General features: G+C 51.3%; 1 protein-coding gene and 1 long non-coding RNA gene across 12 annotated transcripts in view; one reads left to right on the forward strand and one right to left on the reverse strand.

The window, feature by feature from the left end:
- The first annotated feature begins 1826 nt into the window (after positions 1–1826).
- On the forward strand, positions 1827–21492 carry LOC119866933. The gene is made up of 9 exons (XR_005381845.1): positions 1827–1850; positions 10910–10991; positions 11722–14911; positions 14996–15061; positions 15785–16387; positions 16560–16871; positions 18316–18394; positions 19395–20406; positions 20535–21492. It is a non-coding gene; the product is annotated as an uncharacterized LOC119866933 (long non-coding RNA).
- Positions 10865–26725, reverse strand: part of GRAMD2A (GRAM domain containing 2A) — a 32033-nt gene continuing 16172 nt past the window's right edge. For 2 of the 11 annotated variants that reach the window (XM_038580869.1, XM_038580870.1), the window contains 11 exons: positions 19508–19600; positions 18284–18341; positions 17886–17961; positions 17192–17295; positions 16480–16578; positions 16283–16354; positions 15740–15802; positions 14636–14780; positions 14272–14371; positions 13304–13408; positions 10865–13034 (listed from right to left, as the gene is read on the reverse strand). In XM_038580869.1, the coding sequence (XP_038436797.1) occupies positions 13031–13034; positions 13304–13408; positions 14272–14371; positions 14636–14780; positions 15740–15802; positions 16283–16354; positions 16480–16578; positions 17192–17295; positions 17886–17961; positions 18284–18341; positions 19508–19600 (919 nt within the window). In that variant the 3' untranslated portion in view covers positions 10865–13030. Of the gene's footprint in view, positions 13035–13128; positions 13409–14267; positions 14372–14635; positions 14781–15739; positions 15803–16282; positions 16355–16479; positions 16579–17191; positions 17296–17885; positions 17962–18283; positions 18469–19507; positions 19627–19857; positions 19897–21080; positions 21582–26725 lie in introns of those variants that run through there. The other 9 variants (XR_005381844.1, XM_038580866.1, XM_038580868.1 and 6 more) reach the window with 9 other exon arrangements.

Below are 26725 nucleotides of genomic sequence, written 5' to 3' on the forward strand. Positions count from 1 at the left end.
ATCTCCTATGTAATCTCTTACAGACTAATTTGTTTTCAGTGTGCCCAAATCATATGTAATTTTTGGTGTTATATCTCTCTTCCCACTAAACTGTAAATGCCCTGAAGGCTAGGGACCATGTCTGATTTATTCATCATTGAATCCCTGCTGTTTAAATAGTCCCTGGCACATAGACACTGGTTGTTATTTGCTAAATGAAAAGATGCAAATATAAAAGCAATTTATCAGAAAGAGCCCATCATCCTTCCACGGCATGGCAGCAGGAATCAAAACGCCATGTTATCAGCATAACATTTCATGTTTGCATAAGAGCAAGCTATCGTGGGGGGAGGGAGGTTGATGAACTTAAGCAACCTGACAGAAAATAAGAAACTCATGAAACATGTAACTCTAATATGGGCATCTCTTTGATTTATTTGCTGATTTGAGGTTTTCACATTTTACATAGTTGTAATCCCTGTGTAAGCACCTCTTTCCTTTTTTTTTTCTTTTTTTTTTTTTTTTTTTTTTTGAGTAAGCTGTATACTCAATGTTGGGCTTGAACTCACGACCCTGAGAACAAGACTTGCATGCTCTGCCTGCTGAGCTAGCCAGGCGCCCTGTGTGTAAGCAGTTTTAATTCTGCTTTTTTACAGATTTCTGCCCTAAATCATTGTCTACTTATGCTTAAAGGCAACATGAGATTACATCAAGTTAATAGGTCATGATTTTCTTAGCCATTTCCTGACTCCTAGGCTTTTTTGTTAGTTCTAATGTTGTTCTGAATAGCAGTGCTACAAATACTCTTCATAAATAACTTTTCATTTCAAATTATCTGCTTGAGGAATTTAAGAGTAGAATTGGGGCATCAAAGCATATGAGCAATTTCTATGCCTTCATATAGGCAGCCAGAGAGTTCTCAAAAGAAAGAATCAATGTATTAGTACCATTAAAAATATATGATACAGGAGTACCCATGTGGCTCTGTTGGTCAGACGCCCAACACTTGGTTTTAGTCCAGGTCAAGATCTCATAGTCATGAGATCAAGCCCCCAGTGACTCTCTCCCTCTTGAGCTTCTGTCTTCCCTCTGCCCCTTTACCTGCTTGTGCACACAGGTGTTCTCTCTCTAAATACCTGAATGTTTAAATATATTATATATATTATGTACATTATATGTACATAATATATACATATACATTATATATACATAATATATACATAAATATATGTGTGTATTTATATATATATAAAACAAAACCTAAACTTAATTCCATGTAGCCCTACCAACATTGGATTTTATACTTGGCTTAAATTTATTTCTTGAAGTTTAAAAAGTAATAACTTTCATTGAGCTCTTTCTATATGCCAGGGACTTCTAAGGATTTGACATGAATTTTCCCATTTAAAAATCACCATAGGGACACCTGGGTGGCTCAGTGGTTGAGTGCCTGCCTTTGGCCCAAGGCATGATCCCAGCCGGGATTCCAGGATTGAGTCCCGCATCGGACTCCTGCATGGAGCCTGCTTCTCCCTCTGCCTGTGTGTCTGCCTCTCCCTGTGTCTCTCATGAATAAATAAAATCTTTAAAAATAAATAAATAAATAAAAATAAAAATCACCACAAACTTGTATGGTAGATACTATCTACCTTTTAGAAATGAGAAAACTAAGGCTTAGCGTTGTTGCCCAAGTTAAGTAACTTGATGAGGTTTAAGTGCAGATGTACTGATTCCAAAACCTGTACTTTTAACCACCATAATGTTTGTTTAGTGATAGTGGTTTTTTCCATTTTATTTTCTCAAAAGGAATAACCTTTCTGTTTTCAGGAATATGGCATAATGTACTTCTAGAGGCTTCATTGTTTATTGAGGTAAATATCTAGATGGACTAGATGGACCTTTTTGTTGAGAAAAGTCAACTCCCTGGGATTGGCTTGAGTGGGTCGGGGGGATATAAAGAAAGATCAGTTACTCCAAATATAAAATAAAAGAAATTTGAATTTTCATTGGATGCCCTAGGAAAAGAGAATGAGGCCTAGGTAAGAAAGAAATGGAGAGATATTGATGAAAAGAACTGAGATGGAGTGCCTGCCAGAAACATAGCAGGAGGCAGCGGCGTGCTGGAGATGGCCAGTGAGAAGTTTCCCAAGAGAGTGGAGAATGGCTTTCCATTTCTATGAGCAGTCATGTATACACTGACTTTGAAGTTGTTTTCTGCTTTGTGCTGTAGCCTTCCATTAACTCTAAACCTCGTGTGTAATTTGGATACACCCAACCATCTTGGTGGTGGGTCATTTAGAGGAATGAGGGAAGAGGACTAGCACATCACGGGCAAGAGGGCAATAGCCAAAGGAACAGGAGACAAGCAGGCTGCATCGTGGTCTGACCCAGGAGATAGGGAAGTGACTTAGAAACACTTGGGGAAATTGAAGTCTCAGGACTTCCCACAATGGATGGAAGTGGGGCTGAGGCCGCTTTTGTATTGAGAATGACCCTTATACATTAAATTGTTTGGAGTTGCCCACGTTAGAAACTTTGGGGTTGCATTCAAGTGAAAAAGTACTTTTGTTGAGCCACAGTAAAAGAAATATGATTTATTAGCAGCATTTGTCTGTCCTTGATATACAGTAATTAGCTTCCTGATCTCTCATGGACAGTGTGCCACAGGGCTCGGTCCACCATCCTCTCCTCTGTGGACAGATACTCAACCCCTTGGTGATAGATAACTCATCCAATTCTGTGCTCCTAGATATAACATCCCTAGGTCGACAGTTCCCAAATCTATATCTCCCAGACTTCTCTCTGGAACTCCAAACCCGTATATAGCCAATTGCCCACTTGACATTCCCCACTTGTATGTTTAAAGCTCATCTCAAACTTAGCATGTCCAGTATTACATTTCTGATATTCCTTCCTCAAACTCCAGCACTCATGGCTTTCTCCATCTCAGTCGGTGGCAACTCTATCCATCCTTTCAAGTTAAAACACAGAGTCATCCTTTATGACTCTTTTTTTTCTGTTGTATTCCATCTTTAGTTTGACAAGAAAGTCTGTTTTTACTTTCAGAAAATATCCAGAATCTGCCTATTCCCACCATCTCTACTTCTACCACTCTCGTCAGAGCCACCATCATCTCTCCCCTGGATTGCCACAAAAGTCTCGAACTGACCTCCCCGCTTCCACCCCCGCCAGCCAAGGATGATCCTTTCATTTTATTTTATTTTATTTTAAGGATGATCCTTTTAAAACTTGTATAGTAAAAGCTTGTTATTCACTCCTGTGATTCCCATTTCACTCACAGTAAAAGCCAAAGTTCTTACAGTCTTCTGTGATCTCCCCACCCCCTGCCACCCTGCACTACTCCACTGATACCTCTTTGACCTCACTTCCTAGTCCTGCCCCCTTGTTGTCTCTCTTCAGCTCCACCTGCATCCTTGCTGTTACTGAATAAAGGCAGGCACCTTAGAGCGTTTGCATTGGCTATGCTGCCTGGAATTCCCAGTGTGTTCTCTCGCTCCTTTTACATCTTTGTTTTTTGTTTGTTTGTTTGTTTGTTTTATTTATTTATGATAGTCACAGAGAGAGAGAGAGAGAGAGAAAGAGAGGCAGAGACATAGGCAGAGGGAGAAGCAGGCTCCATGCACCGGGAGCCCGACGTGGGATTCGATCCCGGGTCTCCAGGATCGCGCCCTGGGCCCAAGGCAGGCGCCAAACCACTGCGCCACCCAGGGATCCCTACATCTTTGAATAAATATCAGCTTTTCAATCAGACCTTCCCAACCATCATCTTCTTTTATTTTTTAATTCCAGTATAGTTACTGACTCTCTGTGTCTCTGACTCTCTCTCTCTCTCTGTCTCTCATGAATAAATAAATAAAATATTAAAAAAAAAAAAAACAGAGAGAGTCAGAGACACAGGCAGAGGGAGAAGCAGGCTTCCTGTGGGGAGCCCAATGAGGGACTCAAGCCTAGAACCCCAGGACCCCAACCTGAGCAAAAGGCAGATGCTCAACCACTGAGCCACCCGGCATCCCTCATCAACATTTCCAAACCCAGTTATCTTGCTTTGTACTTTTTCTTTTTCCCTTAGTATTAATCACCTTCTAGTATAAAATATAACTTATTATAACTATTATAATTTATTATCTTTGTTGCTTATTGTTTTACCTCCCTCTACTCACCACTAAAATATATAAGCTCCATGAAGCTAAAGATCTTTATGTACCTTATTCACTACTATATCTCAAGCACTTAGCATCATGCCTAAGTCATTCAGTGCCTAACTCACTCAATGATAATTATTTGAATGAAAAAAAAAATGAAAACCTGTCATCCCCAGGGACAGAATGAGAATCTCAGTCCGCAATTTTGTACAACATACATATTTTCCCTTAGACCATGGATCAGCAAACACTTTATTAAATATTAGTAAATATTACAGACTCATAGTTCATAAGGTCTCTGTTGTAACTACACAACCTCTGCCTTGGATGCTCTAGGGTGGCCAGAGACTGTATATAAATAAATGAGTGTGACTGTGTTCCAATAAAACTATTTACAAAGGGGATCCCTGGGTGGCGCAGCGGTTTGGCGCCTTCCTTTGGCCCAGGGCGCGATCCTGGAGACCCGGGATCGAATCCCACGTCGGGCTCCCAGTGCATGGAGCCTGCTTCTCCCTCTGCCTGTCTCTCTCTCTCTCTCTCTCTCTCTGTGTGACTATCATAAATAAATAAAAAAAAAACAAAAATAACCAGCCATCCAGTGGGCTGTACTTCACTGATTCCTCCTTTAGACAAAGACATATCTCAGTAAATCATAACTCTCCCTTGGCAGGCTAAGCTCTACCCATCGACTTTACTAATTGCCAAAAACAAAATTTCGGAAAGGTGAATGCAAACCCTAGCAAAATTACATATCAGTAGCTTCTCTGCCTGCAGACAGATTGGGCATTCCTTACTCAAAGTGGCTGTTGAGCAATATAGGACTTGGGGGTGGAAGGTAAGCAGAAAAATCCTGATATCAACCACTTTCTGGCTAATGAGTAGAGAACACATTATCTGTAGCTTTGGAGTATCCTCTAGAGGTTCCTAATATGCAGAATGGTCTACTTTGGAGACCTCTTTTCTCTAGGCCATTAAGTTCTTTGGCATTGATGATGAATTTCCTGTGGCAAAGAAACCACTTTTATTTTTGTCAGCTATTCTAAAAGTCAATAGATTGACCTAGGTGACTTCTGAAAATACATGCCAATATTCTGAGGCCCGAGCCCTAATCTGCCATCTAGACCAGTGATTCTCAATTAGTTTTGCCCCCCAGGGGACATCTGGCAACATCTGAAGATGTCTTTGGTTATCACACAAGGGGTGGGGGTGGGGTGCTGCTGGCATGAGGTGGGCAAAGGCTGAGGATATGGCTAAGCATTCTACAATGCACTGAATAACCCCTATAACAAAGAACTCTGCAGCCCAAAAATATCAGTAGTGCTGAAATTGAGAAACCATGATCTAGATATTCTGCTGGACTTTTAATCTGCTTTGTACTCCACTACCAAACCAGTATTCCTAAACCACCTGATTCATCCATCACTCCTAAGCTCCAGTAGCTCCTCATTGCCTGAAAGATCAAGTCTTTCCTTCTCATCCTGACATTTAAATCCTGAAGGATTTTGCCCACGTGTGTATTCATTTTCCAGCAGGAACTCTGCTTCTCCTAAGCTTTTATCTGCACTATCCTCCATATCATCATCCTTTTACCAATGTTATCTCCAAACATGTACCTTGTGAGGATCTCTTCTGTTCCAAATCTTACTCACTCTTTGAAGCCCACACATGCTGCACACCCCTCTGCCAATGAGTCAGTCTCTTTTTATACCACTCCCTTTTGTACTTCTTATGGCTCACGTGTCTTACACTGTCACATAGTTCTTCCTTCTATCTTGTTTCCTCAGTAAACTCCCTAAAGGGTTCCATATTGTATTTCTGGCCTTTCAGTCTCAGTTTGCACAGCAATAAGATGTGAAAACTGTATTGTTTTATTGAGGGTTTCTTGTATTGAGAGTCAAATGAGATGAGTATAAAAAAAAACCCACAAAAACACCTTGTACAGGGCCTGGTACCCAGTTAAGTGCTCAGAAAATTATATTATCATAGTATCTATAGTAGTATACAGTTGGGCACTCATGGAATGCGCTTAAGTCTTTTAATGGTAGTTATGTACTGGAGAGAGCATGCATTCAGACTAGCCTGGTATTTGGAACTAACAGCAAAGAAAAACTTGCATCAGAAATTCTGCACCAATTAACACGCCTTCATGCTAGAGTGAATCCAAGATCAGGGGGTGTCACATTTTCTCAAAGTGGTGCCTAAGCCAACCTTTATGCATTTAACAAGTTAATGAATAGCTCATGAGTAACACTTTGCCCACTCTGGCCCAATTTAGAAGGCTACCAATAGGACAGGATGTCAATATGCCACATTCTGCTTTGCCAGGGTCCCAGCTGTATCCTCCCTAAGTGATTCTGCTCTCAGCAGTTGGAGGGTCTGATATCCCTAGAGAAGTGGGCACCAGTGGAATGAGGCTGTAGAGACGTCCTGGCCTTTTCCCCAAGTGGAAGAGAGCCTTGTCTCAGATTCTATGAGAAAAGAGAGTGGGGCATGGTATTCCGAGCAGCCCAGGTTTGGCTTTGGGCCAGGCACTGAGTGGCAAACAAGAAGGAACACATTCCGGGAAGGCAAGGAGCCCTGCCAAGACAAAGGCAGCCCAGCAAGCTGGGCCTGCTGGGCGCCAGGTGCTCCTTGGCTCTGTGGAGGTCAGGCACGCAGGGAGATGCACTCAGGTTTCTCTGGATTATCGTTTCAGAGGCTTAAACACTTCCCTCCCTCTCACTTTAGGTGGACAAAGCAGTGTTAACCTTCTAAATCTGAATCCTTTCCTCTGGGGTCCAGCCCCTTCATCTCTGCATAAAGGTAGAAGAAACAGTGTTGTAGCCTCTGGAAATTGTACTTTGCTGGAGCCTGGTTTCTGTAATTCTGTGTCCTGAGCAAGAGAAGATGCTACTGAAAGCAAGGGCAGGTTAAGGAGAAGCGCTGGGATTTCTATGCCTTTGTTGAAAGAGAAGCTGAGCACCCCCACCTCCCCCTCCACACCTACCCATCCCCTCCCCCAAAAAAAACACCCGCCCCTTCCCCACACACATGCACACAACACAGGCTGGGTCTTGACACCTGCCAGTTCTGCCTCCCTACTGGCCTGACCTTCAGAAGGTCTGGGGAGCCCTTGGGAACGCGCCCCCCTCTCCGTCTCCCCAACCTCTCCCCTCCCCAGGAAGGAAGGGGGAAAGGAAAAGAGAAAGGATCAAAGGCTACCGTGGAGGAATGGCCACAGGAGCTTGCCAGAACTTCCCTTCTGCCACTGGATTGGCCATGCCCTGGACTTGAACCACACCTGGCCCGTCTTCACCGCACAAGGGGACAGTTGGGGGGCGGTGGGGAGGGGCGGCATTCTTCCAGGAGGGAGCATGAGTCTGTTCCTCTCCTGAGGCTCCAGGTCCTGCTGGACTTTGCTGCCACCTAGTGGCCCACATGCCATGTCGTCCCCTTCAAAGGGCTCAGCCTGGAGATCTGGCTTCTGTCCCCGCCTGAGGCAAAGCTGAGAGCCTTCTGAGAAGCTTCTCCACCCTAGGACACCTCTTTACCCAGAGAGGAGCAGCACAGGTTCATGACCTCACCCAGCTCGACAGGGCCCCAGTGCCATGGCCACCAGGTTGAAGGGCCAAGGCCAGGGGGCTGGGCGCCGGGAGTCGGGGTAGGGGCAGTCCCCTACCCGCAGGAGGCCCCTGTGGGGTACAGTTCTCCGGAGCGCCCCTCATTCCTGAATGCCCTTTTCACTAGAGCTCCTGCTCCTCCCACGACCCCTCCTTGTCTGGCTACACCCGTGTTGTAAAACCCTTGTTCCTGCACGATAAATGTATAGGTACATAATGAAGAAATGTGTGTGTGTGTGTGTGTGTGTGTGTGTGTATACACATATCCCTAGATACATGTATTTATTTCTTCAGTTTCTCCAAATTTAAGGCAGTTGTTTCTTCCCTAGAAAGTTAGCTTATTTCAGGGGCACCTGGGTGGCTCAGTCGGTTAAGTGTCTGCTTTCTGCTCGTGTCATGATCCCAGGGTCCTGGGATCAAGTCCTGAGTTAGGCTCCCTGCTCCATGGGGGGCCTGCTTTTCCCTCTCCCTCTGACTGCCGCTCCCCCTGCTTGTGCTTGCTTTCTCTCTCTGAAATAAATACAATCTTAAAAAAAAAAAAAGCCCATTTCAACTTTAAAAATACAGGGGCACCTGGGTGGCCCAGCGGTTGAGTGTCTGCCTTTGGCTCAGAGTATGATCCCCTGGGGTCCCAGGATCGAGTCCCGCATCAGGCTCCCTGCATGGAACCTGCTTCTCCCTCTGCCTGTGTCTCTGCCTCTCTCTCTCTCTCTCTCTCTCTCTCTCTGTGTCTCTCATGAATAAATAAAATCTTTTTTAAAAAATACAAAGATTATATGCTGTCTCTGTGATGCTGCTGCTATAAACCGGTCCCTGGGAATAAAGGAAAGGGGATTTATTATGTAGATTATTAACCTTTTTTTTCCTGCATATTACATTCACATGTTCATTTCCTCCAGCAAAAGAAAGCACTTGGTTTCAGCAGCCACTGATCCTCCAGACTCCAAACTTTCAGATCTGAGCAGTAATACCCAGGGAATGTATAAAATCCAAACTTCCTTTTTCTGCCTACCTCTCCAACCTCATGTGTGCGTTAAAATACACCTAAAATTTACCATCTTAACCATATGTAAGTGTATCGTTCCATACTGCCAAGTATATTCCCATTTCTGTGCAACCACCATCAGCATCTCCAGAACTCTGTTCATCTTGTAAAACTGAAACTCTATGTCCATTAAACACTCAGTCCCACTTCCCTTCCCCCTGCCCGACAACCACTATTCTACTTCTGTCTCTATGAATGTGACTGTCTAGGCACCTCACAGAAGTGGAGTCACACAGTGTTTGACTTTTTTTTTCTAAAGATTTATTTATTTTAGAGAGAGAGAGAGAGAAAGAGTGAGCAGGGGGAGGAGCAGAGGGAGAGGGAGAAGCAGGCTCGCTGCTGAGAGCAGAGCCTGATGCAGGGCTTGATCCTAAGACCCTGAGATCATGACCTGAGCCAAAATCAAGTCAGTCGCTCAACCAACTGAGCCACCCAGGTGCTCCAGTGTTTGTCTTTTTTGTGACTGGCTTATTTCACTTGGCAAAATGCCCTCAAAGTTCATCCATGTTACGGCATGTGTTAGAATTTTCCTCCTTTTTAAGGCTGAATAACATTACAGTCTATGCATATGCCACATTTTGTTTACCCAGTCATTGGTTAATGGACACCTGGGTTGCTTCTACCTTCTGGCTGTTAGGAATAATGCTGCTCTGTACATGGGTGTACAGATAGATAACTCTTCAAAAACTGCTTTCAGTTCTTTTGGGTATAGAGCCAGAAGTGGTATTACTGGATTTTATGGTAATTGCTTTTAATTCTTTGAAAAACTGCCATCCTGTTTTGCACAGCGACTGTACCATTCTACATTCCCACCAGCAGTGCACAGGGCTCCAGTTTCCCCACATCCTCACCAATACTTGTTTTCTTTTTGAGATTAGCCATCCTAATGTGTGTGAAGTGATACCTGATTGAGGTTCTGATTTGCATTTCCCTAATGACTAGTAACATTGAGCATCTTTTCATGTGCTTGTTGGCCATTTGTATCCCTTCTTCAGAGAAATGTCTATTCAAGTTTCTTACCATTTTTTTTTTTTTTTAGATTTTACTTATTTCTTCATGAGACACAGAGAGAGAGAGAGAGAGAGAGGCAGAGACACAGGCAGAGGGAGAGTTAGGCTCCCTGCAGGGAGCCCAGTGTGGGACTCGATCCCAGCACCCCAGGATCACGCCTTGAGCCAAAGGCAGGTTCTCCACCACTGAGCCACCCAGACATTCCACCCATTTTTTACTTCGTTGTATGCGTTGTTGGTGTTGACCTACCTCTCCAACCTCTCTCCACATCACTCCCACCTGATCCATACCCTAGAGTCATGCAGATGGTCTCTCTGTGCAGAGACACATGCGTTCTTTCCTACCTTTTGCAGTTACTGGTCCATTTACCACACAACGCTCCTCCCATGGCTGGTTCCTCATCCTTTAACACTGACCTAAATGTCACTTCGGAGAACATCTCCTGAGTCCCCATCTACAGCCAACTCACCATTTACTCTCCTATCACCATTTCTCCCCTTCATGGAACCTAATCACAACCCGTACTTACCTTGCTTGTTTACATATTTACTTGGAACCTAACGTTTACATGGAGCATAAGTGCCATGGGGACACAGAGATACAGCCTGATATGTTCACTATGTCCCCAGTGCCTCCAGAGGGGGCATCCTAGGGAAAAAGAAAGGCGATGTGTCCCAAATTGAAACTTAACCTCCCTAATCTAGGCTTGATGTCATATAAAAGGGACATGGGAATTTTCTGGCTCTGAGCTCTGGACTTTCATTCCTGAGTCAGAAGCACAGTATCATTTGAACCAAGGACATTGCTTTGAAGCCGCCCAAGAGAAAGAGGAAAGCATTCTGGGTGTCCCCCCAACAGAGGCAGATGCCTAGGGAGGTTGTGGCCGCTATTCCCCTTCCCAAGACGCCTCAAGTATGAGGCAGCCCGGCTAGTCTTGTGAGATTTGCAGAGTACTTGAGATTCTGGGAATGCCTTGGGTTCCGTCAGTCTCGTCGGTGCCAAATATGTCAGTACAAGTACCTTTTGTGAGTAGTCAAAAGATAAAAAATGAACTTTTCATACCACAGGACACTAGAAAAATCAAATTTTTGTATTTTAAAATATTTTCAAAGGCTAATGCCCTGCTGGAACAGGCCCGAGGATAGTTGAACCAATCTCTCGGGGAATCAGAGGAGCATCAGCCAATGTGAGCAGGTCTGTATAAATACACATAATTTACAAATGAGCACAATAGAAAGGACACTGGCCCCAAAGGACCAGGCTGAGGAGCAAGAGAGAAGCAGAGAGAGGACCCTCCAGAGTGACAGGCACATGTATACCACTGAAATCCCTGGACCCCAGAGGACCTCCAAAGGCACCTACCCTATAGCAGGCCTCTTGTCCTTTCTGAGCCTGGGGCATGACTGGAGACTAGATTCACCAGCATGTCGGCACAGATACCCAGGACTTGGCACCTCTGGTGGTGTCTCATGAGCCTCTGGCTCCACCTAGCCGGGCTTAGAGAATGGACCTATTCTCTCTGCCTTTCAGCAAGGACCAAGGCGGGGAAGCACTGGAGCAAGTAGGATTAGCTCCCTGAAAATGTAATAGAAAGGCGTGATGAGGGGGGCTGGTTCCAAAAAAAGATGGGGTTTTACCCCGTGGGGGTGTGTGGGGAGAACGGAATCATGATTTCACATGACACACCATTTCACATGACACACATCACACCATAGATGTGGTGCAAGCAACCTCCAGGCAGGCTTGAAGATTTCCCCTAGAGCCTGAAGTAAGTGTGGAGGCTGAAGAGACCGTCAGTCTGAGCGTAGGGACTTGTCACCTATAGACGGTCCCTCAAATCCTCATTTGGGTTTGTCATAAACAGGACAATCCTGACTCCCCAATAACTAATTTCACTTGAATTTCTCCCTGATTAACCTCTCAGGGGTTTGAAGAAGGAAAAGGTGTTTCCGAGACCTCTCACCCCATCCATCACCAGTGACTTCGCCTGATACCTCTGACCTCCCCACTAAGGCCTTCTACCCCTCCAAAGGCACTGTCGCAGCAGGGGAGTCCCAGGGAAAGCAGGCGGGTTCTGAGGCACAGAGGAGCTGCTGAGAGCAGAGAAGGCCTTGGCGGAGACAGAGGAATCTTGAAGGCAAAGCCACTGCTGTGTCCACCCTTCCCATCCTCTACCTCCCTTGTCCCCAGAGGTATCACACACAGCCCCTCGCCCTGGTCCCTGCACTGTACCAGGCCCACCTGGGACACCCCCACCTTATTCATGGAATGGAGGGCCCTCCCTTGGCCTGCAGCTCATTGCTTGCAGGTGACATGAGTGACCTCTGCCCCCTGGTAGTCCAGCTGCCCAGCCACACCTCCCCAACGGGCTGCTATTGGTCATGACCTCTCAGGCAGGCAGGCAGGCAGGGAGTACAAAGCAAGAGCTCAAATCAAAGCCACCGACCTCCCCCCATCCAGCCTCTCCTTCCCGCCTGGGGCGCGCCTGAGAACTGTTGGGGCACACCAGGGGAAGGCGCAGTACCAGGGCTGTGACCACAGTGATCAAAGGCCCTGTTCCACCCGTTTCACCAGGAAGTGGCAGCTACTTCAGGCCAGCCTCCTCTGTGAGGGCCCAGGACAGGAGCCTCGCACAGGGCATGAGCTTCTGGGGCTGGAATCCTAGCTATACACCCTCTTCTCCTCATTCGTAGCTTCTCCCGCCCCCACTTCCCCAGTCTGTCTTTGGCCTGACAGGTGCCTGGCTCCTCGAAGAGGAGCCCCTTGGGCCCCAGAACAGGGACTCGCAGGGGCCCAAGTGAGAGGGAGCACAGTATGTTGGGAGAGAGCAGAGCCCCGCTGGCAGGTCTGGGTTCGGGCCCCTGTCCCACTACTGCAGTGACACGGTGGAGAGCGGCATTCCGGGTACCCAGACGTGGCCTTTGTCCCTTGGTGGCTCCTAGAGCTCTGCTTCTGTGCCAGACTGTTTCCAAGGAACAAGTTAATTTTCTTTTTCCAAGTGCTTGCTGAAGCTTAGCATACAGAATTTCTCAGCTGGTTCCAAGAATCTGGCTTTTTGTCTGAGTCCCCAAATTGTAGGAGCTTTGTAAACAGGAGGGAGAAGAGTGGGAGGGAGGAGAAGGATCTGGAGTATTTTCCTTCATACTGTCAGCACAGCAGCAGCATAAACCACGGGGGTCCCTGGTAGAAACTCAACACCCAGAGCATTCTTCTTGGAGAAGCCAAGGTGGCTGTTACCTGCACACAAGAGATGCCCAGATCAGAGAAAGGGACTAGAAGGCAGGCAGACAGGTCAGTAGAGCCTTTCTCTGCCCCCCTCCTCCCTCACCCCAACGAGAGCTGGTCAGGGTAGGACCTGTGTACCCTGCACACACTTGCTTGGGGCCATCAAGCCAGCTCAAGGGCAGGGCCAAGTCCAACCAGGACAACATGCAGCCTGGCCATAGGTATTAGCTGCGGTCCCTCACCCTCAATCCCCGAGGCATTAGGAAGAGACAGGGCATCACCTGTGCCCAGGGACCTGGCCATCCCAATTCAGAGAGCACAGCTGTTGTTCCAGCCGGGAGATGCGGAATGCCAGGTAGGATGAGGACATGACCAAGAAGCAGATCCTGGAGAAAGAGATAAAAAGGAGATCTTATCTGTAAAACGGGCATTTTTAGAGGCTCACCAAAGAGGATGGGGACTAAGCTACTTCCTGCAACTGGAGGAAGGAAAGAATCCTTTACCCTTCAGCTGTGTCCAGGCCAGGATACCTTTGTTCCCAGAGACTGTGTGGGGGTCCTGAGACTCGCCCCCACGGAGGTGTCCTCGAAGCCCAGCAGGAAATGTGGGCCCTGAAACGGAGCCCACCTTCCCCCTGACCAGCCACCTTGGTCCTGGGCCTCTTCTTCAAGGCCACTAGGATCATCCCCTAAAGTGGTAGGTCCATTCTCCCAGCAAGGGAGGTTGACAGCTGGCACTCAGCCAGCAGAACCAGAGGAAGGTCAGGAGGGAAGGGGAGGCGAGGCCAGGGGCTGGCCATTCATGCAATGTCCCACCATGCTCACCACTCTGCTGGCCCATAGGTAGAATTACAGGCAAGCCTGCGCTTCCAAAAACACGGCTCTGAAGGCGTAGCAGGAAGGCCGTGGCCCTCCCCTAGCCTGTCGGATGGCCCCCGCCAATTTTGTCAGCCCTCCCCCTCCCCAATCCCGTGCAATCTTTCCTTTTTTTTTTTAACAGCTTCATATCCTTCCCTCTCTACTGTGCACCCTTAACTCTAAATTACAGGGGTGCATGAATAAAAACTGGAGACACTCTGTCGTGCTGTAGACTGGCCTGCTGTGTAGCCTCCAGACACACCCAGGAGCTTTCAGTTGACTTAGGGCCTTCCCTTCACTCAGACAGTGACCTCCCCACACACAGAGGCCCCTGCTCCAACAGCCAGACACCCAGGCGACTTTGGCCCCCGGCCCCCAGTATAGTCACCTACAGCACAAAGATGATCTTGAGGAGCTGGTAATCCCAGAGCCTCAGCTCCGCATCGCTCCTGGACTCCTCCTCCAGCTTCTCCTCCTCACAGACCGCATTCTCTGTGATAGGAGAGCAGTTAGGCATCTTCCTGGGGCAGGAGGCAAGAGCCCAGCCCAGCAAGGAGCACACACACCCCTTCCTAGCCCCCCCCTCCCCCCCCATTCTCTCAAGCTGCTTGGGCTCTGGGCTTTCCCTTATGGATTAGGATAAAGTAAGAAACAGTTCTCAGAAGCCTTGCTGGCTGTGATTTCTCCTTTTTGCAGAAGTGGGGGCAGGGAAAGCCTGGTCTTTGCAAGCAGTCACGAGGAGCACCCTGAGCTCACCAGACCCTGGAGGCTTCCTGGAGGGAAAGAAGCTGTCCACGGAGTCCATGGATGCCCGAGGGATACAAGGGATGTTGTCTGGGAGGGACAGGGACCTGGAGGCAGGACACACTTTTCTCCACTTCATCTCAGGGATGAGGACTTCCTGCAGAGAAATCAGGAAAAACTGTCTCTCTGTGAGCCTTGGGATCTCACCTGTCCTAAGGGGGCCACACGAGTTTTCGCGAAGCTTTTTGAGATATTGCCAACATGGATACCTAGTGAGCATGACGGCAGGTACCCAGAAGGAGGGAAACCACTGCCATAGCAACCACGTGTCTCTCTTAGCTGCTCCCTTGCTGTGACCACCCTTTCTTCCAGGGAACAATGTCTTTGAAGACGGCTAGTACAGAACCACAGTGGGATCTAAGACATGAGCTAACCCAGGTATGTGCTCACATCCACTGAGTCCAAGAAAACTTGGTACAATATATCTTAGGTGGGATAAATCCTTCTAACTCGGACTTTAACCCATCACTGACCTTAGCATGGGGTACCTAGGGTGCCTATCAACAAAAATGGGATCATCTCCTCTGTCCCTTGCATAGTACTGTGTATACTGTATGCTTGACTCAATGCTTAATGGCTAGTTAAGGAGGCTTTGAACACCTTGGGGTCATTTCCATCCCCATCACTGTTCTAGAGACTCAGCTCTGCCTACCCGAAACCCAACAGCAAAGGAAACTGCTGGGACCTTGGAAAATCTCAAATGAGTCTGGCTGCACAGGGATAGCCTTTGGAGTTCTTCCCCAAGGACACCTCTATCCCCTGGAGGGCCCTCCTGACTCCTCCAGAGAGGATAGGTCACTGGTTCTGTGGCTGTACAGGTGTGCGATCCAACCTGGGCAGTGTCCAGGGGCCTGGACATCTCTTCTGCTCAGAAAGTCAGCAGATCTGCCCAGAGCCTAGTGGCTCTGCATGGAATGGAGTGTGTCAGGTCTAGGGGACCCCCTGTAATAGTGTGGCCACTGGCTCTTGAGCCTGGAGCCCCATTTCTACATTGTGGGCCCCTGCCTGAAGCCCCAGAGCCATGGGCTCTCTCACACCAACAGCTTCAGCTCTCACCAGAGATTCACACTCAGGTTCCTCTGGAAATTCTCTTACACTCAGGCTCTTCTTGCTGGAAGGCTAAGGAAGAAAGGGAACAGGAATGACTTGTCCATCTGGAACGGCCAAGGTCAGGAGTGAGGGGCTATTAGCACTCTCCAGGAGAGCTTTACCTCCAAATAAGCCACCTTGGGTCAAGATGAAGCCTAGCTCCCAGAGTTTGCAGGGGTGCCCTAGTTAATGCTGGAGCAGAGGGCAAACCCATGGCAAGGTGCTTCCCCACGCTGCCGTCCCTCCCCACTGCCTCACCACGGGCATACTGGAAAGGAGCCGCGTGCTTCTGTCCGTTCACGGCCTCTGACTCAAAGACACATGCTCATAGACACTCGGTCCAAGGACTAAGGTCAGGATTCGCTGGGCTTGAGCCCATTACTCCCCTCGCCCTGCCCTTGGTCCCTGTGCTGGAAAGATGGGCCAACCACTCCCAACCGCCTGGTCCCAAGACCTCAGTCTAGGCCTGAGCAACCTCTCTGGCCCAACTCCTGCCCCTGAGCTCCATACCTGTAGGTGTGTGCAGACCCTCCTCAGCATGTCATATACACTGTCCCGGGAAAGCAGTGACACAAAGACGTACTGGGACAGAGAAAGAAAACAGAAAAGGGTGGGGTAAGTACAGACTGGAGAGGGTGCCAGAATCAGGATCCCGGGGCTGGGACGGGAAGACTAACCAGCGGGGGCTGGCCCGGGGACTCACTGACCTTCTGGCTGGTGTTGGTGGTGATGGCCAGGCCATTGGGAAGGAGCCGCGCCATCTTGTGTTTTTTGATCATTTGGACAGACACCACGGGAATGACCACCTGAGGGCGGAGAGGCACGGGTATCTCAGGACTCACGCCCAAGGACATGAGTGCGTGAGTCCTGAGAGTGCTTCCTGCACAGGGCCCCAGCCACAAGCAGCTGTCAGCCGAGCACGGACACCATGGACAAGCCTGCACCTATGTGGGAGGATATGGAGCCTTCCACGTCTCATGCAGGCTCCCCTTCCAGTTGTCCCACCACCCTGCCCCAGGCCTGGCAGCACACTGCTCTGGGCTCTCACCCTATTGTCCAAGAGGCCAAAGGTGGTTGCCCTGGTGATCCCCATTCTCTGGTAAGAGTTCCCTGAGCTCCCACCTGGCCACAATTATGGCTCCCCCAAAGTGAGACATCCCACTCTGATGCCGAAGGCATTTCAGAGGCGCCCATAGGCAGAATAAGTTGGCTGTGATCTGTTCGGGCCAGCTCTGGCCAGATGTGGAGTCTAGATTAGGGCCCTGTTTTGGAAGGGGTGGAGCTACTTCCCTGGAGACCAGGTGGGGTGGCTCCCATGAGAGGCTTCCCCAGGTGCCTGATGCCCGCCCGCAGGGTAGGGGGTGTCTTTCCCCGCTGGAGCCTCATGGCCCACTGCAGCCCTTAATCACTTATTACTACCTTTATATCCTTGCCAAAGAGGCTGGCATGGAAGCAGAGCCAGTTGGGGGAGATGTAGAGCCGGCCCTGGAGAAGGAGGTCCCTCTGAAGGGCGCAGGAACACACTGGGGAGTCACAGGAAAGAAGACGGCCATGAGCAAGCCAGCCCTGAAGCCCCAGGGCCTGGTCCGACACTCAGGGGTCCAGGGCCAAGCCTCAGGGACGGCCTTCCTCAGACTCCCCCTTCCTGGCCCCAGGCCCCAACCCACTCATTCCACCAGCACCCCGAGTCCTTCTTGAGAGTCCTGACTGCCTCACCGGAGCCCACTAAACTGCTAGAGCTTTCTTCCTTCCCTAAGCCGGGGTTCTTGCTCCCTCGGGCGGAACTCCTTGCCCGCTGTGGACAGAGGGCCTCGATCGTGCAAATGCTCACACACGCTCACTGTGTACTTCTGTTCGTATCAATGACTGTTCTTTCCTGCTCGGCCTCTCAGTGAGAGGAAGCCCTGACATCGCCTCAAGAAAACTTTCATAAATTCCATCTCGTATCCCCAATCTGCCCGGGCTTCTCATACTTTTGAAGAAAACAGGTCCAACCACATCCAAAGGGCAGCCAGTTCCCATAGCAAAACTGTGCCTTGGAGGCTCTGGAGGAGAAGACCTGGGCCTCAGGCACTCCAGGCCCCCGTCCAGTCGCACCAGGGGGACAGCTCACCTTTGAGAACCACCTCCTCCAAGGGGATGTCCTTAAACAGCTTGTGGTATTGCTGGTTGTATTTACTCAGTAGCGTCTGCAAACACACAAGCCAGGGGCTGAGACGTCCTGGGGGATCGGACCACCAAGGGGACTGCACCAGCCACCGGGGAATAATGCCATCGGGGACACAGTGGGGGTGAGAGGCTGAGTTCCAAGCCCAGCTTGTCTCTCGGTGGCAATGGCCGGAGGTCCTGACGGGGCAGCCTATGACCGGGGGACGCCCCACGGCCACCCAGGAGGGGACACTGGCTCAGGTCCCTTGGTGACAGACCTGGCAGCCAAGGAGCCAACCGCCACTGGGTCAGCCCAGGGCCCCTCCCCTGGTGGGAGCGAAAAGGCGGCCTCTGCACACTCACCCCTTCTCGGCCACACTTCTTTATCTCTTCAGCCTTCAAGCCTTCCGGCCAGTGCAGACTGCAAAGGAGACATTCCATTCCAGGGACAAGGAACCCTCGAGATCTGCCCATGTATCCTCAGTGCCAGGTCTGCCCTGGCTTCAAGCCAGAAGCTTGGGGGAGAGATTGAAGACTGAGGCCCTTCCCTAGGAGCCACCACAAGGTGATAAGCCACAGCCCCGGGGAGGGCCCTCCTACAAGCTGGGGGCCCTCCTCCCCGACAGGGGTGGGCAGCGGCCCCCCAGGACGGGGGCCTGAGCCTGCATCTCCCAGACGCTGAGGAGCTGCCCACCCCTGGGTACCACAGACCCTCTCCCGCTTCCCTGGCAACTGATAAGCAGAGGAGCAGAGCCAAGGATAAGTGGGCAGGAGACGCGGGGATGGGGACCAGTTTTGCAGGGGGTGGACGAGAAGGAGACGTCAGACCCACAACCCCGGGGCCTGGCCCTGGGCCATGACCCCGCAGGCCTGCCCTCCTTGCAGCCTCCTCCCCGCAGCCTGGAGCTCAGCAGACTCCCCTGAGCTGATGGAGGCTACCAAGGCTGAGGGAGAGGGGTGGTGCTGGGACGCAACCTTGGCCAGGTTGGCCTGAGGGCAGGTGGGCAAGGCAGAGGCTGGTAACCCGAGGGGCCCAGACTCTGCTAGGTCGCCCCGAGCTGGGACAGGCCCCGGAATGGGAGGAAGAGGTGCCCATTCCTCTGGGTGTTGTGCCCAGTCCAACACCTGACGCAAGGTCCCCTTTCTGCCCTTTAACCCCTCTGCCCCTTTCTTTCTTTATTCTTTTAAAGACTTGATTTAAATGCCAATTAATTATTAGTCTCAGGTGTACAACATAGTGACTCAATCCTTGCTCATCATGACAAGTGCTCACCTTAATCCCCATCACCTAGGTCACCTTCCTCCCACCCCACCCGCGTCCCCTCTGGTGACCACCAGTTTGTTCTCTAGAGTTCAGAGTCTGTTTCTTGGCTTGTCTCTCTCCCTTTTCCCCTCTTTGCTCATTTGATTGGTTTCTTAAATTCCACATATTAGTGAAAACATATGGTATTTGTCTTTGACTTATTTCACTTAGCGTAATAGTCTCCAGCTCCCACCATGTCACTGCAAGTGGTAAGAGTTCATTCTTTCTTATTTGCCCCTTCCCACCCCCAAGCCGGATGTACATCTGACTGGGAGGGGCCTCACCTGGAGTCCAGGGGTGCCTGAACCCTGGCTAGCTTCTCTGAGCAGGACACAGGGCTCTTCAGAGAAGCCGTCTTTCCATGCATCTGTTGGTGGCTGAGCAGAAACAGGCCCACATCAGGAAGGCGGTCTGTGGAACAGCTCCAGGGAAACAGCTCCATGCCCAGGGCAGCTCCTCTGCCCGCACCCAGACCAGCCCTGCCATTCAGGCTGAAGCTGCAGGTGTCACAGTCCAGAGGCCAGCAGCTCAGGCAGGGGTTCTCGGGCCCCCAACAAAGAGGGCAACCACATGCTGCCTTTTCTGGAAGCCTGCAGGTCGGTTTATGCCCAGACGGGAAGGAAAATCAGCCTACCTTGGTGGAGCACCAGGCAGGCAGGCCATCAGCCGCACCCTTGAGAAAGCACAGTGGGAGGGAGGACTCTAAGACTCGCTCCCGGCTGAAAGCAAAGGTTTCTGAGGTGCCTGGGGAGCACTACCATAAGCCATCGGGATCTGGGAAAGGATGCTGAGCACGGGAAGCCGAAGCAGCGCTGAGGAACTGGTGCCACAGATGGTGTGGGAGGGGCTCCGGTCAGCCCACAGGTGACTATGGGCTGGGAGGCAGGGGCGGCCCTGCACCATGAAGTGGCCTTTGGTGGCCTTCACCTTGGCCCTGAGAGCCAAACCATCTCAAAAATGTCCCAGACAAAAAAAAAAAAAAAATTGTCCCAGACAGAGGGCCCTGGAGGGAGGAGACACCATCTCCCCGGGCGGGTGGGGTTCCCCAGTGGCTTTCGAGTTCATGCCTCCACTAAACAGCTCCACACTAGGGATCAACACATCAACTGAGCGGGCCCGGAAGCTGACGGGAAGAGAGGGCGGCCAAGGAGCAGGGCCAAGGCAGGGCCCTCAGTGGTCACAGGTAGGCTACGAGGCCCCGGGCAGATGAGGAGCCTCAGCAAATACGGAGCTGGGGGCTGAGGCCTGTCACTACGAGCCCCGGGTCCCTCTCAGCATTGTCACCGGGCAAGTCAAGGTTCTCTTCTTCAGGAACAGAGTTGCCCACTGGGCCGAGATCTGCCAAGACCCTCACAGATGCCTTAGTCTGCGCCCCCTACCATGCTGTGTACACAGGAGGAAACTGAGACCCGCCAGGGGACCGGCCGGACCCAGTGTCACACAAGGAAGAGCCGGGTAACCTCACCCCACAAAATCAGCCCATCCACAGCCACGCGGCCTGGTGACCTCTGCCTTTAACCTTATGGAGAATCTTGGTACACACACTAACATAGGTTTCCTGAATCTTGCTTAAAAAAGTGACACGTTTTGCTAGAGATTTGACCCTTTTGACTCGCAAAGGTAATTACTATATTTATGTGGTTCCCTCCTTTCACATTTCAAGAGGGTTTTCTCTCCCCCTTCTTGATTTTTATTATGCTCATTATAGAAAATATGAAAAAGATTTAATACATAAATACGATGATCAAAATCACCCAGAAGGAAAAGAAGTCTTCAAAAATCACCCAAGGAAAAGATTTATGCATAAATACAGAACCTTTGTGAATGGAATTATGCATTATAATACATATATCTTACTTTTGTTGCTTAATTAACGTGATCTGATGAGGATTCCCCGTGTCCCCGTCCATGGCTGAGACAGATTCTCAGAAGTGTAATTCGTGGGTAGAGAGTGCACCTTTCTCGGGCTCTTTACAGCCACTCACAAAGTGCTTCCAGACGCTCTGCTGGCGACCACGGCCATCAGCGCGACATGAGGGTGCCCGTTTCCCGACATCCATGGGATGGTTGGCTCCCTCGCCCTGGCTATTCTCTTTTTCTCACTTTTGCAAATTTGATACGTGGAAATATGCTATTTTCATTTCTCTTTCTGCTCACTGACGGGTTGAACGAGTTTTCCCACGTGTGCATATTAACCACTGGACCTTCACCTGTGAATGGTCTTTCAGGTTCCTCACGTTTGCCCTACTGATTTGTATTAAATGCTTTCTCGGGAATACTAGTCCTTAGTTTATCATTTTTGTGAACATCTCCCCCAGTTTGTCATTTGCCTTTTAGTTCTGTCTCTGGCTTTGTTCCATGTTTGTTTGTTTTTTGCTTTTGTTTTTTTTTAAGATTTATTTATTTTTATTTATTTATGATAGACGTAGAGAGAGAGAGGCAGAGACACAGGAGGAGGGAGAGGCAGGCTCCATGCGGGGAGCCCGATGCGGGACTCGATCCCGGGTCTCCAGGATCGCACCCTGGGCCAAAGGCAGGCGCCAAACTGCTGAGCCACCCAGGGATCCCTTTGTTCCATGTTTGTGTGGGTAGATTCCAGCCGTGTCTCCCACCTCTTGGTTCCTCACTTGGTTTGAGTGCTTTGGTTGGAGAGGCCCCCAAGGCGGAGCGTGTATAAGTCCAACCACTGAGCCCTCGGAGAGCTGGACCCCGCAGCCGGCGAGCTCTACTGGGCCGTCAGGAAAGAGAAGGACATGAGGCCTGCTTGGAGGAACACGCTCTAACCCAGAGGACCAGAGATAGAGCGAGACCCCAAGAAGGACCTTGGCCATGGTGTCAGAGGCAGGGAGCCCGCCACTCGGGCACTGGAAAGGGTGATTCGCGGTGTCAGGGCTGCAGGAGCTCCGAGAGCTCACAGAGGGAGAGTCACAGAAGGGCTCCTAGAGAAAAGGAAGCCAAACTTACCAACTGGTAGGACTATCACCTAATCATGCCTGCACGTGGGTTCTAAACTGAACTCATCCTTAGGTCCAATGTGACCTCCTCGGGGGGTGGGGGGCTGCCCTTGGCCCTCCCCCAGCCTAGTGGGGAGCCCCCGCTGCAGGCACTCATGGCACCCCAGTCCTGGCCTCCCTCTCGGCACCTGCCACACTGGGTCAGTGCTGGAGTCGCTCATCTCTGGGGCCTCCGGCATGGCAGGGACTCTGCCTCCCCCGTCACCGAAGGCCCCAAGCTGAGTGCGATGCCAGCATGCAGCACCCACACGCCACCCATCGGAGGAATGACCGGGTGGGGACAGTAAGCGAGGCTGGAGGAGAGACGGACCAGAGAAAATCTGAAGAAGGCTGTGTCCATTCCCACAGCATCTCCAGGAAGAAAAGAATGGTGGGAAAATGCAGCCACTGGGCGGAAATGACTCTCAGATATCTTTATACTTCGGGCGAGTCCTTTACGCAGCATGAGCGGGATGGTTACAAGCCATTCCTACCTGCCCATCTGTGAAGGCCAGTCCCTTCTGTCCTCATAATGCCCTGCTACAGAGACCCTGCCCGTGGCCAGAACGTACCGCTTTCAACGTCACCGAGCCAGACTTTCTACCCATTAGCCTTCTCCCCCACAGGGGTTAGACAAGTCAAAGTAAAAACGTGGGAGCAAAGTCAGATGCGAAGGTAGGTCTGGGGCGCAATGGTCGTCCTGCCGCAGAAGGCCAGGAAGGAGGCCTCTCTAGCAGGCAGCTGGAGAGTGGGGGACCTGGGTCCCCCCGCCCTGCTGGCAGCCTCCGTGCATTTCCACACACACCTCCTCGAGCCAGCTGCTCCCACCCTGTGTGTTGTGAACCATACCCTTGCTCACGCAGCCCCTCCCACCTCCACACGTGCACTGTGGGGTGACAGCAGAAGTCCCCAAGTCCAGGTCTATTTTTGCAATCAAAGCCCCGCCCCCGTATCATTATTGTCATCAAGGGAATGCAACAGAGGAGGTCCAATGCTCTGGACATTAGAGGGGGTAGAAAAGGTGGGGAACCCCTCAGAAGGGGCGCTTTCACTGGCTAAGCCTGGTCCCAGGGCAAGAGGCCTCTCCAGGGCACACAGCGGGCACCTGTCCTGCCCACAAGCCTTCCTTCCTTCCCTCCACAAATACTGAGCTTCTCACACCCTGAGCCCAGTGGGGGGCCGACCACTCTGGGGTTGCTGAAAGGGCAGAGGTGGGCGGCTAGCAGAGCTGGGGCGTTCTCAGGAGATGGGCCGGGCAGTCGAGAAAGGAGGGCTACAGAGAAGGCAGGAGAGGAGGAGAGAGACAATGAGGGAAGTACTGGGGTGCAGCTTCCTCCTGCAGAACTACGGACCACGCTTCTCAGGACCCCTGACACGTGCACTCGCTCTGGATGCTTCCCAGGCTCAAAATACTCCCCCCAGGCGGCCACTCCCAAATCTGAGTCTCCACCCTTGCACCTCTCCTCCTGAGCTCCAGCGCGCCATCTGGATGCACCCACCAAGGCGAGCTCGTTGTCATCCCCCCAGATCTGCTCCCTCTGAGCACCCGACATCCCTGGAAGGCTCCTTCCGCCACAGGTGCCCAAGCCGGAACCCCAAGCTCCCTCCTCCCCGCCCCACAACCAATCAGTCCCCAGGGCCCCACCAAGCCTTAACCAGGCCCCATCCCGCTGCGCTTGCCTCAGGTCCCCACCATCCTGACCCCGAGCTTGCTCACATGCCCGGCCCTCTCCTGCATCTGCACCCACAGAGCGCCAGGCCCAGATCTGATCCTGCGGCCTCACGCTGCTTTCCCTCTCCTTCCTGCGCCTCCTGCTCCCCTTGCCAGCCTCCCAGCAGGTTCACCTGAGCCCCAGCTTCCCCCATGGCCCTCCCCAGGCAGGCATCCTCCCCACCTGGAATTCCTCCCCACACTCATCCACCCGGGGAATTGCACTTGTTTTTCAAACCCCAGTTCAAATATCACCTCTTCCATGAAGCCTTCCCTGATTACCCCCCTGCAGAGCCGGTCAGTCCCTCCTCTGAGGTCCCCTCTGTCCTGCTGTTTGTCCCAGCACTTACCACACTGGCCCGAGCTGGTCTGTCTGTTTATGCATCCATCTGCCCCCAGGCGACTCTGAGTCCACCAGGGGTGTGTCCTATACATCTCTGTGTCCCCAGCACACAGCAAGCACCCAGTGTTTGCTACCAAGAGGGAAGGAGACAGAGAAAGAAAGAGGGTGACACCCCAAGAGGGAGGAGGGGAGGAAGAAAGCAAGGCAGTGGGAGGGAGAGGCACCGCTCGGAGCCCCTGGGCTCACGGAGGCCCTGGGGTCACGAGCAGAGGCCCAGCACCACAAGCAGAGGCCCAGCACCACGGGGCACCCAGTCCCTGCTGCCTGGCTGCTCAAAGGGGCCCCCCGGGGTGGGGTGGAGGAAGGCGAGAGAAAGCGGATGAAGGGGCTCTGGTGGGATGGGATGTGGTATCGGGAAAGCACAGGTGGGGGGGGCCTGGGGGGGCCTGACTCCCCACAGGGTTCACCCGCCCTGCATGGCCCTGGGCTGGCCTGTGCCCTCCAGCTCCCCCAGCAGCCCCGGGCAAACTTCCCCGCGGCCCCTCTGTGCCCCTGGTGGGAGCTGCACCCAGACCCCGAGCCTGAGCCCCCCGCCTGCGCCAGCACGGGCAGCTCCCCTGGGGCGCCTTGGGGCACCTCCCAGGTTGCTCCTCCCAGACGTTCAAGGCACTAGAGCATCCTCTGGGGCCTGGCACCCCTGCAGCGGCCAGCCCCGGGGTGACCCCCCCAGAGAGACCTCTTCCAAACAGAAAATACTCCTCACCAGCACATCCCTAAAGCACAGAACGCCAGCCCCACCCCCCAGGCCCCCCAGATGGCCCGTCTCTACTTTGACCTGCTGCTCAGCACCCAGCTCCCCACCTTCACAGGGAAGAGAGTCCATCCCGTTAACTCTGCTGTGCAGCCTGCTGGGTACCTGCTAACATGGCATGGAGAGCTTTCTTAGAAAACACAGGGCCGCCCGGGTGGCTCCGTGGTCAGCTTCAGCTCAGATCATGACCCCGGGGTCGCGGGATCGCGTCCCACATCGGGCTCCCTGCATGGAGCCTGCTTCTCCCTCTGCCTGTGTCTCTGCCTCTTTTTCTGTGTGTGTGTATGTGTGTGTGTGTGTGTGTGTGTCTCATGAATAAATAAATACAATCTCTTAAAAAATAAAAAGCAAACAAACAAAAATGATGCCTGAGCCCGGTCGCAGACCCATTAAGTCAGAGCCCCTGGGGTAGCAGCTAGGTAACTACATATTTTTAACTTATTAAAGAATAAACTGCATACAGAAAAGCGCACAGAAAATCAATGTACAATTCAATGCATCTCACCAACAGAACACACTTGGAACCCAGCCCCCAGAAACTCAGCCCTTCCCCGGTTCCTTCCAGTCTCATCCCCTCGCCCAGGCCACAAGGACAGCCACCCTCCAGGCCTCCTCGGCACGCGCTGCCTCCGCCTCTGCGGACTTTCTGTGAATAGAATCACACCACGCACACTCTTTCCCGTGGCTTCCTTTACTCAGCGATGCATTTGTGGGGTCCGTCCACGGTGTTGTGTGCAGCTGGAAACTGCACTTTCACGAGTGTTTAGACTCCCATTCCGTGGACATGCTACAACTGATTTATTCATTGGACACTAGATGGGCATCTGGGCAGTTTCCAGGGTGGCCAGGAACATTCCACCACCTGTCGTGTGGACACAAGTATTCATTTCTATGGGTAAACACTTGGGATTGGAATTGGTGGGCGGGTTTCAGGCTTTTCAAGGCTCTCAGGTGATTTGAAACACGCAACCAGCGTGAAGAGACCACTGGATGGATCCCGCCCCCCAACTTCTCTCCTTTCTTTGCAGCTCAGAGGGAGAAGCATACCTTCTGGGACCCAGGGTGAATCCTCTGACCCCTCTGTGCCTTCACCCTGCCCCTCTGGATTTCCAGGACACCCTCAGCAAGACAGGAATCACATTGTTCGGAGAGATTTCCTTCATCGGTGAAGGTCACAGAGCACATTTACTAGGTCATGCCAAGGAAGCAGGAGCAACTTTCCATGTGGCAGCGGCTTGGCTCCGTGTCCTTCCCGAGAGACTCCCTATGTCCCTTTCTGACACACAGCCCAGAAGCTGCTTGACAGGACCTCTGCCAAAGGGAAACTGGAATAATGTTGATAGAGTCAGGCTTATCCTCAGTCCTCTAAAACCTGGAGATAAAAGGCAATCTTCTTTTGCAAAAATAATCCTATGATTAATGACACAGAAGCTGCACCTCGCTTTCTTTTCTAAGCTGATATTCCTCATCTAGGACAACTGCTTTGCTGTTTCTGCTGACAAGAGGGGAGAAAGCCCCACAACTGAATTCCATCCTGGGTGTAAGGGGGGCCACACACTGCTCCCAATCCAGCTGTTGGCTCAGCAGCCCTGGCAAAGGACTGAGGCAGGGCAGGTGTGAGCCTACTTCCCAGGAGCAGGTCTG

Source organism: Canis lupus, chromosome 30, assembly GCF_011100685.1.
Source record: "Canis lupus familiaris isolate Mischka breed German Shepherd chromosome 30, alternate assembly UU_Cfam_GSD_1.0, whole genome shotgun sequence".
NCBI lineage: Eukaryota > Metazoa > Chordata > Mammalia > Carnivora > Canidae > Canis > Canis lupus.